The 12302-nt window shown below is 35.5% G+C and overlaps 1 protein-coding gene across 1 annotated transcript in view; it reads left to right on the top strand.

Moving 5' to 3' along the window:
• Positions 1-208: 208 nt before the first annotated feature.
• The window catches only part of LOC114454088 (NEDD4-like E3 ubiquitin-protein ligase WWP1), a 45243-nt gene continuing 33149 nt past the window's right edge, over positions 209-12302 (top strand). Inside the window, exons 1-3 of the mRNA XM_028434265.1 lie at positions 209-373; positions 10163-10216; positions 10365-10456. Coding sequence (XP_028290066.1) covers positions 10387-10456 — 70 coding nt within the window. The 5' untranslated portion in view covers positions 209-373; positions 10163-10216; positions 10365-10386. The remainder of the gene's footprint in view (positions 374-10162; positions 10217-10364; positions 10457-12302) is intronic.

Genomic DNA, 12302 nt, shown 5'->3' with positions numbered 1-12302 from the left:
GGGTTAAAAAGTTCTCCCTTTTCTGGGTAATAATAATTAGACATAAAAAGCCACATGTTGAGCATTGCTGATTTAATAACATCTTCTACATGGTGTCCTCTGATAATGTAGTCTGGACTGGTCTGGATAAAAAAATGCCAGGGCTAAATTTTGTCCCAGTCCACCTCTGGTTTTGGTCCATATCGCCCAGCTCTATACACAGCAGTGTTTGGGGTGGTGCGCCTGTCACTGAGCGTGTGTGTGTGTGTTGCTGCTAGTCGGAGCACCGACATGGCCACAGAGCCGTAGCAGCCTACCGGGGCCTGTGCGGCTTTAATCTGCCCAAACCGTGAGGTTAAAGAGCCGCTGAGAGGACGGGCTACAGACCAACACGGTAACTACACGCAGCGCTGTTTCACTTCCACTAACATGTCTATCTTTATCTCTATGTTAGTGTACAGTCAGCTCAGCTCAGTCCTGCCCACTCACCCTGTTTTTCAGACGAGCTCTTTGATGGCGCACAATTAGCCGCAACTGAGTTACTTAGCAAGCCGGTTAGCATGCAGCAATTAGGATGAGCTAAAGTCGCTAGCTAGCTAACTAAAGCAGTCCTCTACTTTAAGCTTCACACTCTTTCCCATTTTGAATAAATGCACCACTACTGGTTGCACCGAAAGACAGCTTTACAGTCTGTCTCTTTTATATATTTTTTAACATAATATTGCCCTCTGGCTACTAGCTTGAGTCATATGTCGTCTACATATTGTTTTTAGCAACAAATTGCTAGCCAGCTAACGGCTAATGTGGATTATAATTATTACTAGCGGTGTTCGACTGCTACATGTATCTAAATGTGTTGTTTTAAAAACAGGTCAGAAAGTTTAGTACAAATTCAGTGTGGCACTGACTTAACAAGTTTTACTTAGTGCGCTAAACAAGTAAAGCTCGTAGCTGTTGTGGTGAAAGTGGTTTCCGGTTTAAACGATGACTGACGTTCCTCCGTTACCTTTTCTAACCATTAAATGGGCTTTTATGGCGTTAAAATCCCGTATTCATCTTGTTACGATTAGTTTATGTTGCTAAGTTTAGTTTTATATTGTGTTACATTTGTGAGGAAATATTGTAATGACATTAACGTTAAACACACACAGTGATCGCTGTTCTATCCTATGTCGTTTCGTTTCTTAGACGCCATGGTGTAACTTTGTCTAACTGCTGTTTTCTGATGAACATGATATTATTTGGGATTTTTTTTAAAAAAATTTTTTTAGCATACAAGGGAAACGAGAATACAATTGTTTTCCCCCCTGATATACAGTATTTATAATTTGCAGTATATGTATCTTTAATGACTAGTTGAGCATCAGCTGAAATGATCACCAGTTCAACCATAACACCAGTATAGCCCAAGTTAGCCTGTCCTCCCTACTGGAGTGTATGATGTTTATTTTAAAGTCACACATCCAGGCTTTTTAGTCTTTAATTTAACAAACTTAATTTAGTGTAATTTTACTTTATATACTGTTTCAAAGACAAGACTGAAACATTTAATCAGTGATGAACTATTTTCTGTCAAAAAGTGAATTTTGGCTATCGTGTAACTTCTTGAAATTTTTTTTTCTTGTATAATTAAATGTTGGAAAGATTTTGCTACATCCAGCTTTATTCCAATATTTAAAGATAATAAAAATGAGTTAAAAGTGACCAAAAATAGTGGAAAAGATGGTGAAATGGGATTTATAAACCACAGAAAGTTGTTAAAAGTTAGTGGCCAAAAACAGACAGAAAAAGTGTTCAAAGCGTCAATATTGGCTTAAAAGTTGGAACAATGACTTAAAACTGTCAAATAATGGCAGTAACAAACCGTGATTGTGGTTGAATTGTCAAAAATAAGCGTGAAACATGGTGAAAAGAGGTAAAAGTAACAATGGGTCAATATATGTGACATTAAGTGGGAAAAATTGGTGGAAAGGGTTAAAGTGCCAAAATTGTTTTGAAAGTGGAAAAAAAATATCCAGAAATGGTATTGAAATTTGATGGAGAAGTGGCAGAAATGGGAGTAATGTAGCAAAAATGCATTCAAAGGAGCAAAATATGTCAAGAAAAAGTGACGAAAATAGGTTGAAATAAGCAAAAATGGGCTCACGTTGTTGAAAAAATATTCTTAGTTTCTTAAAGGCATCTGGTGACCCCCTCTCCGTGTCTCGTAACCCCAAGTTTTGAGAACTCCTGATTTAGTCAACGGTTCAATTTGCTTTTATTTTTCGTGCCCCCTCCCAAAACACACATGTTCTATATCTATTTCCATTTAATTTTGCACAAAATCTCATGTCGTGGTGTGACTGTGAATGAGCAAATTTTGTCCATTTGCTACACTTGCTAAGTTGCTAGAGATTCATTCAATCACCTGTTTTCTGGGGGGAAATAGTGTGTAAATGCGTAATGTTGTCCTAAAACATCCATGTTCGGTATATTTTTGTCGTGTTGGATCCAGATTTAATTAGATTAAAAATAAAATATATATATATATCCCAGTTTATTTTCCTTTTGCCGTTTAGGACATGGAATTAGCATTTTCCTTTTTTGGGGAACATTTGTAAAACTCACAAATGCTTTACAACTCACTACAAATATTTGAATAAACAATTTACACAACCAAACACTTCTTCCAGACCGCCACATTTCAATTTAGCTGAAAATACTGCACTTTTCTGTTCCCAAGGGTATCCTTTCTTTCAAAGCACTCATTCTGACATTTTGTGGATTGGAAGGTCCTCACTGAAATAATCAAACATGATTGATACTCACATGAGTTGGATACATTGTTTACTAAACATTATACAATATACATTATAGTGTGTATACGGTATATACTGCTGCTACTGTTTTTCTCCTTAATTCTCTGTAATTGTGACATGCTCAGTGCTCCTACCATAGGCTTTACTCATGTTTGGGTAAATGTGTATCAAACTGGACACAAAACATGAAAAATGGCCACGCCCATGTTAGCCAATCAGTGACAGTTTATACTCATACACAGGACGGGTCACTCGTCCTCAGCATAATTGTGCTAGGGGCTTTTAAGATTTTCTGTAATCACGGAAAACATTGAAAAATTAGGCAACCAAAATAACACAAAAATACTGTACATGAATGTTTTGGGACAATATCACACATTTACACACTACAAACAGGTGACTATGTGGTTAGCACGTGTAGCAAATGAACGAATATGTTAAATTTTGCTTATTGTTTTCAAAATCTTGCAGTACAAAACTAGAGGTTGATTCACTGGTTGGAGGTAATGAATGGAAACATCTCTATGGCACGGACGAAACGCTTACTTGCTTGTTTTGAGACCACGTCGCACATTTCCATGGCATTTTTTATGTAAAACAGGTGTGTTGCAGGGTATAATTGTAATCGCTTAAATGATCATTAATTACAATTATGGAGTTTGTAACTGTTGCTGTTGTAATTGTAATTGAGTTTAGATGATTGACTTTGTAATTGTAATTGCCATGAAAATGCCATAAAAACTGTCAATTAGGATTTAACACAAACCTGGGGAACCATGTTACAGTTTTATGTACAATTGTACAGTTCTATACATATGTAGTGAATAATTATTAAAATATGTTTAATATCAAGCTTTACCACATTTTACCATAAAAAAAAAAAATGAAATTGAGGGGTATACTGACACAAAAAAAAGGCAGCCTAACAAGGTCACCAACAGGAAATAAATTAGATGATAGATATTTGTTTTTACTGTCTTTTACAGCTGATTTAGGACCCGTTATCATAAGAGTCGCTAACACAGGGTTTATAGGAAAATTTTCGTCAATTCATACACAAAAAATAATAAAATATTGTAATGACGTGACTTGAGCCGTTTCAAAGGTTCATCAGCTTTTAACGGAAGTTATTACAACTCGACTACTGTAGGCCGTAATCAACGCCAATATAAACAATATAGACACAAACAGAACGGTCTTACTCCAACATTTACCTCGCTCAACACCCGTGGGAACAGAATGTTCCCCGCTTACGCCCGCCCTTCACCAGCCTCCCAGCCAATCAACATATGGAACACATGTAAACAACGACGAACATTGACAGAGAAAGCTGGACGTAACAATGATGCCTTCACGGCCATGGGAAACCACAACATCTGTAAACCATTGAATAAACTACATGTGGAACATGACTCATTAACATAGGGCTCAGTTCGTTATTATATAATAGGGATGTCACGATACGTTTTTCACTTCCGATATGATACAGATATTGCATCGGCCGATGCCGATATTGATCCGGTACGATATCAGCACGAATCATACATACTTTCATTACTTATTTTGTAGTGTGGAATGTTAGAAAGCCTTGATCAAGTCATGTTACTCAAACAGAGAACAATAGTCAACAATAGTAGGGATGAGAAAAACGGACCCATTTATTATTAACCAATTGGTTACATACATTTTAACCTTTAACATAATATCTACAGTATTCTACAATTAAATAAATATATATCGGAGATTTTAGATGCAGTCCGATAAAATCCGATATTCGTTTTCTGGGTGATATCGGACCATATCAGAAATCGCTCCTTCCCTAGGTGCAGTACAGTGATAAACTTCTTACAGAGCAGAGGAAGTGATGTGCCATAAACACCCAGTGCACCGTTTTCTCACAGAAGACACACATAATCCAACATGGCGGCCCGGACTAGAGCCGACATACTAATAATAAGAGCCTTAAAAGACATGGATCTATTAAAGAGTGGATGGACGGAGGGATAAACGTGCAGACATTAACAAGGACACATGGAATTATTAAGCACACACACACAGAGATAAGCAAACAGAGCTGGTTTCACTGGACGGCTGATACTAAAACCTGGAGACAGAGAAAATGCTTCCTCATACTGCTGCACAGGCTGTAATATCACCAAGTTCATCATTTTACCTGTTGTTAGAGCTACTGTTTTTTTATCAGGAAGCAAATATTTCTTCCCGGTGATTGTTTTCTGTAGTTTTACTGGGATTTATTTACTGGTATTAGCTCCTATCTCTCTTCGGCTCCGTGGACCAAAGTGTGTTATTGTTGAGCTGCTGCTTCAAAACTACAATCAAAATAAAGGTGAAAACAGATCTCATGTGTGGTGTTTTGTGTTACAGCCGACAATAAAAGGTTTGTTGTGTGTTTCTCCCGATAGACGTGATACGTCACGTACTCCCCTGTCCAATCAGAGCCTTCCCAACCCCCAGACCTAAAGGGGAATTATCTAAAGCTGAATCAACGTGTTTTTCATGTAAACCTCAGTTCGGGAATTACTATTACTATGTAAACACGAAGCAGAACACGTTAATTCCGAATGAATTAAAAAACACCATGTAACCGTGGCCAATGTGAAAAAGGAATAGGTTTGGTTAAACTAGCAAAGCTGACACAACAAATAAGCTAACTGCAGATTTTGTGCAACATTTGAAAGCTGTTAAACTAATGCACAAATCAAATACATCTCAGAAGATTTATCAGAGGTCTAAAGTACAAGTTTTAGAATTGTTTGCATGAATTTACTGATGCAATGATTTTTTTTGTTACTGATGTTCTACTGCTGCTGTCAAAAATGACTGTACATTGTTTAATATTACATAATTGCATTTCAAACCAAGTTTTAAATACCGGTAAGCTAATTGTACCAGCTTTAGAGCTGAGGTTCTAATTTTCTGTTACATTTACATTATAGAATAGTACATTGTTGCACAAACAATGTTTTGAATCACAAGAAATTAATGTGTTATAAACTTTGTCGTTTAAAGATGTATTAAGTTATTTTTTTGATACACCTCAGTTATACACTTTCTATGCAAATATTTGGTTAAAAAAAAACTTTTTTCTACATTTTTACAATGCAATAAACTGCAATTAATTGCTGGCATTTTTTTAACGTGATTAATTTTTCAGATTTGCGATTAATATGTAGAATACAATTTACCCATTGCTGCATCAGTTTACACATTTTTGTTTTCTTTTTATCATCATTGCTTGTAATCTGATGCCATTGCAGCCAATTGAACTTCCTGAAATCATGCCAAACATGCTTAATACGCTTAATGGAGGAAAATGTTGTCATTGATTTCATATTTATACACAGCAGAAAGGTGACAAAACAAGCACGCCCTGAGATCCCGTGAGATTTTACACAATATTTGATGTCCACTTGCTAAAGCTAACATCAGACCACCTGTTTTACAGTGATAAATATGGTTAAGAAAATGTGTGATGTTGTCCCAAAACATGTGGGTGAGGGTTTAGTCCGTGTCATATAGATATTTACATTTCAGTAGGTGAAGTTCATCATATCTCCTCCTATTGTGTCTGACCACCTGGTTATAAAGACAAATTATCCATGTAAGGCTATATTCAGTGTCAGTATAAATAAATAAAATAATAATAACAGTATTGCCATGTCTGTTTCAGGAAGGAAATCTGTATTCTCCTTAGAGCTGCACGAATATGCCCAAAATGATAATCACGATTATTTTGATCAATATTGTAATCACGATTATAATCAAAATTATTTATCTTATTTGGTAAAAAAAAGTTTTTATTCCACTACTTTTAAACAAACAATATCTGTACAGTTTACAGTGCAAAGTTAAGTTTTAATAAGAATTATAATAAAAAATAAAGAAATTAACCCAATGTACCAAAGGCTAACTGAATGATACACTATTATAGAGTGCAGAGCTTGTATTATAAATGTAAATATTGCAGATGATCATGGTTTATTTAATCATGGCAACCAAAATTGTGATTACAATTAAAAATTAATTGTAGAAAACTGACGAAAATTAGGGCTGCACAATCACGGAAAATTTGAGACCATTTAAACAATATCTGAAAAAGTCAGACTCCTAGTATCAATTCAACAAATCATCCACTAAAACTTTATTCTGAGTCCAACATGTTTTACATGAAGGCTCAACCATATCCATGGTCTGTAACATAGTTTTTCTGAACTTCAGTAACATGCTTTGTGGTGTTTTTATACATAGAACCTCCAAGATCATGCATTGAAAGGGGTTCTAGATCATAAATTGTCTTACCTTTAATCAAAGTTTTGATTTATAAAAAGGAATTAAAGTTTTGATGCATGCTTAAATGTTTGGGCCTAACTAACTCCCTAAAGGCCATCAGCTAAACACAAGATACACACAGAGTTCTGGGAATTTTTTATGATTTGTTTTACATGACCGTTTATCAGCCGTTAAAACAGACTATTTTTCTCTGATTGCTGGCAACTATTAATGTGATGTGATTATTATTATTATTATTATGTTTTAGTGTCCACAATCAGTCTACAGCTACACAACAAAAACAAGTTAATAGATGGCTTTAAGATGAGCCAGAAGTGTAATATGTGTTTCTGTTCAGTTGGTTAGTGAGAGTTTTCTCTCAGCTGCCATATAAGTCTTTTAATGGATACGTTCTTTGGCAGTGAGTTGAAAAAGAGTAATCTCTTTACTTTTGCTAAGTGTCCCGAAGGCTTGAGTCAGTTGTAAAGGTCGTTCATCAATGGTCTGACACTGTTGGCTGCTCCTTTAACAGTTTAAAACATAACTTGGAAGAAAAAGGCTTTGATTATTCTGCTAAACACATGTAAGGGTCTTAAAAGCTTTTGTGATTGATGATTAACCATGTCCATGTTGACACTTTATTGTTAATAAAGTCAACTATAGTGTTAGCATCATCCTGGTTCTGTCATATCATATGGGCTGTTTTAAAAAATAAATAAAATGAAGGTAAAGCAAAATGTGACGACTACAGTAATTAGTTTCCACTCATCATTTAGGAACATATTAGCTTTAAAAACTGAGATTCAACTACAGTAAATATTATTGTTTCTACCCTATTTGACAGCTATTGACCACTGCACAGTGTAGTTTTTTTAGAAATATTTATCAGGTTTTGCAAAAAATAATTGTTTTTAACTCTTGTAAGAAAACAAAATAAAAAAAATATTTCTAAATTAAATTAAATTAACAATTAAATTAAATTCAATTGGGCTTTAACACACGTCCCTCGCCTCACATTCTGTCAATTTCCACATTCAACATTGGATTCAGTTAATGTGGAAATCATAGGGCCCTACTCATAGATCAATAAATCCAAGATTATTTGCTGGATAAAGATATAAAAGTTTGAAATTGCCTTTCGAAAAGTCTGTTTTTATCTCCACTGTAAACACCCACTTTTTGGCATGGTCAAAAACATCTTGCGTGCATTGCATTGTGGGATGTGGAGTCCTGTAGACGGATTCATAGAAGTGGTATTACTTCATTCTTACTGCACCTTAATTTAATTATTTTTGATCAATTATTATTTTTTAAAAAAAAATTATGGACTTGTTCCAGCTTTGTTGGTCCCCTTTTCTAAACTAAAGTTAGTTGATGGTTTTTATGACAAACAGGTCCTGTCACAGAGAAGTTTACAGCAAGTCTGTCCCCTTGTTAATATACTATCATCATCATCATCATCATCATCATCATCATCATCATCAATTATTCATCAAGACTCATAGCACATGACCACTGGACTCCTGTTCATTTAGCGCTTGTGTTTTATTTATTGTAGCTCTCAAGTTCCTGTTGTAGCTTCTAAATGATTTTCAAATCTTAGTGTCAGTCATGAGTCAATGCACATTAGTCACATATTTTTCATCCAAAGGTCTAATTTTTTAATGAATTATCTTAAAACTTTCCTTGGTAATCCATTATGATCCTTGATATTTAGTTTTTCACTAGTGATTTGTAGATGTAATGTGACTTATGCCTTTAAGACGTAGGAGCCCATCTCTAGAGACTGGTATGAGAGTGTTGCCTAGCATTGTGTGGGTTTCACAGCTCTTTTTCTGTTTGTTTTTCTCTTTCTGTTTGCTCTCTGGCATGTTCATGGATCACTTACTGCTGGAACAAATGGTCCTTGTCCTTTGAATGTAGTTCCTTAGAAGCTGCCTCTGATATCATCCTGTCTTTATGTCTCCTGGTGTGCTCAATCTACTTTATATCTCTAAAAATGTCCCGCTCATACGTTTAGGAATGTGTTACTGAGTCATTTATTGACCTTAGACTCTTAATGTGAAGGAGACAAGTTTACCATATCTTTGCTTTGTTTTGATTAGGTTTCAAACAGGTTCACCTGAACCGACTGAACCCATGAGCAGCACATGGTATCACACAGTGTTATGTTATGTATCACAGGTTATTGTGCACAGGCAGGTCAAAGGTGAGCCAGGAGTCAGTGGAGCAGTGCAGGAACAGAGAGCTGAACATACTGATCTGTTCTAATGTGACGGAGAGCTGCACTGTCAGCTCAAACTGACCTTTAATGACATATTATCACCACACACACCAGTCACAGTAACTACAGGGAAGACACCATCATTAGAAACATACATACATTGATAATGAGAACAATAGATACTTTTCATTACTTGGTTAGTTTAATTGCTGGTAGTTACTTTAACTCTATTTCTTTTACTTTATTTTACTGTCTCAATTTTATTTTGGTGCTTTTATTTACCTACTTTTATTTTTAACTTTCTTACTTTTATTTTCTTATTTTTCTATTTTTACCTTCTTGCTTTTACTTTATTTTCCTACTTTTATTTTCTTATTTTTACTTTCTTACTTTTACTGTCTTACTTTTATTCTCTTTCTTTTATTTACCTACTTTTATTTTAACTTTTTAACTTTCTTAATTTTACTTTCTTGTTTTTATCATCTTACTTTTGTTTTATTTACCTACTTTTACTTTCTTATTTTTCTATTTCTACTTTAGTTCTTTTCTCTTCTTACTTTTACTTACTTTTACATTTCTAATTTTACTTATTTTTTCCTTACTTTTACTTACTTTCTCACTTTTACATTCTCTTTTTCTAACTTTTTATTTTTTACTTACAATTACCGGTACTTAATTTTACTTTAACTGACTTACTTTTGCTTTCTTACTTATTTTTACATACAGTTACTGACTTACACTTACTTATTTTTAGTTAAATTACGTACTTTATAAATGCCAATGGGATTTTTTTTCATCTCAGATTCACACCCAGTGTTCAAACATTTTAAATGCATTTTAATTTCTTAAAGAATATTTCTGTGTTTCACAGGAGCCATGGGACACGGAGTGGGCTGAACCACAGGGTCTAAAAAACACATCAGCTGTGAGTACAATTAAATCCTAAAGAGCGCTACTGGTTGTAATGATCTTGATTATTTTTTGTCATTTTTAACATGCAGCCTCTTTAAATCTTGTCTTTTTTGATGTTCAAAGTGTTGAATGTGTGTGTTTGTGTGTGTGTGAAACTAAAGGAGTCCCATTGTGGTGTGTGACATGGCCACGGCCTCGTGCAGGGCAGAGACCAGCCATAACCACAGAGGAACGTCACAGCTCCATGCCATTGGTGCGTTCACACAGCGGTCGCTGATTGATGTGTGTCGATTGATGTTGGGCCACATTAGGGCTGCATGATTATGGCCAAAATGATCATCACAATTATTTGGATCAATATTTTAATCACCATTATTCACCCTATTAGGAAAAGCATCTGTAATTTTATTTAACTACTTTCCAACAAACAATAGTAGGCTTAGAAAACACCAGCCTGTGAACATTTTCTGGCTTTAGTATTTGCTGGATTATTAATAATAATTACAGTATGTCAATCAACTCATGGGTTGGGCCCTATAAAATCCGCGTTAACGGAATCGCGGACGGAGTCATGGAATCTACCAATGAAAACGGTTAAACGTGGAAATGGACAGAATTGGCATGAAACGCCGTCACCGTGGGGCAAAGAATGTTTTTTTTTAATGAAAAATGTTTCCGGGGACCGTTTATTAGGTGCACCGCCCTCCCCCTCCTGTACTGGCTGCATTAAACTTCGCCTAAACCACCACAAACGTCTAAAAACAACGCAAATCATCACTGACTTTTAAATACAGAGCCTCCAGTGCCCGTTTAACTTTGCTGTGCCTGTATAAGCTCTGCCCGTTTTTCGTGTAGCGCAGCGGCGCTCCATGAGAACGTGATCAGCTTTAATCATCTTACCCTGATCAGTGTTCAAACTGTTGTCTGGTTAACTAAGAATAACTCAGTCCGTGTTGTCCTTTAGTTCTTTTTATTCCAGCCTTTTGTCCGTGCCTCATAGATACACATTCACAGTTAGCTAGCTACCTCAAGTACAACTGTTTCAGTGGGAACTTCCGGTTTACAAAATAAAAGTCCGTTGGAGCAACGTTATTAGAATGTTACATTCTAACAACATCTCATCAGAGCTACAGAAGATAGGATCATTTAAATTAGGTTAATTTAAACAAACTTGCTCAATAAACCTGATCAGATTCAGTAAACCATTGATCCCTGAGAGGTTGGGGGACATTAATGCTGTTCTCATACATCTTTATATGACATGTAAATAATTAAAAAGGAGCAGTCAGCATAATCCATGTCACTACAACTTATATCTACCTTTTAATTATATCTTACTTTATTTTTGACATATTTAATTTAATTATGAGTTTTTTTTTATTTATTAGTATTTTTTTTTGTTTTCTCACAGGAGTTAAAAACTAACTAAAAAAATACGGAGTTTAAAAAATTAAAGTGGAAAAAACGGAAATTGGGAAAAAATTAAATTGATTTTATAAGGCCCTATGTGGGGGTGTGTTGACACCTGCAACACTAGCATCCACCCAAAAAACCCTAAAACCCTAAAACTGTTTTCTTGCGCAGTTTTGCATTAAATTAACAGATTATTATCTCATTACACAAATCTTCAGTTTTAGAGCAAATAGCTGAGAAAACAGCCTTTTTCTAAAAAAAACCCTGTCAGTGACTTTAAAACAAAAAAAACCACTGAGACAGGGCTTTTGATGGCAAAATTATTATTATTTTGCTTTCTGAGTCAGAGTTGAATGGATTTCTTACTGTATTTTGGCGTTCCTCCAAGTTTCTCTCCCGTCAGTCTGTACACACGCAACTTCCTTCTCCTCGCGGACATGCAGAGTTCGTTTTTTTATCTCACCATTGCCACACTATTCATGAGTTCCACACATGCTCTGGTCGAATGTGCGCTGCTGGGAACGTCAACTCTCGTACGTAGTGGCATTTTCTGGCTCGTAAACGCCTTTCCTCCTCTCCCTCTTAGCTCTGCTGAGCATGGATGATCTCTCATCCAAAGGTGCGCTGCTACCTCCTACGTGTAACCTATTATTTTGCTATCTGGCTCTCGACACACAGCGATGACC

Source organism: Gouania willdenowi, chromosome 20, assembly GCF_900634775.1.
Source record: "Gouania willdenowi chromosome 20, fGouWil2.1, whole genome shotgun sequence".
Taxonomy (NCBI): Eukaryota; Metazoa; Chordata; class Actinopteri; order Blenniiformes; family Gobiesocidae; genus Gouania; species Gouania willdenowi.
The sequence above is the reverse complement of the archived record's forward strand: the minus strand, read 5'-3'. Positions and strand labels throughout refer to the sequence as shown.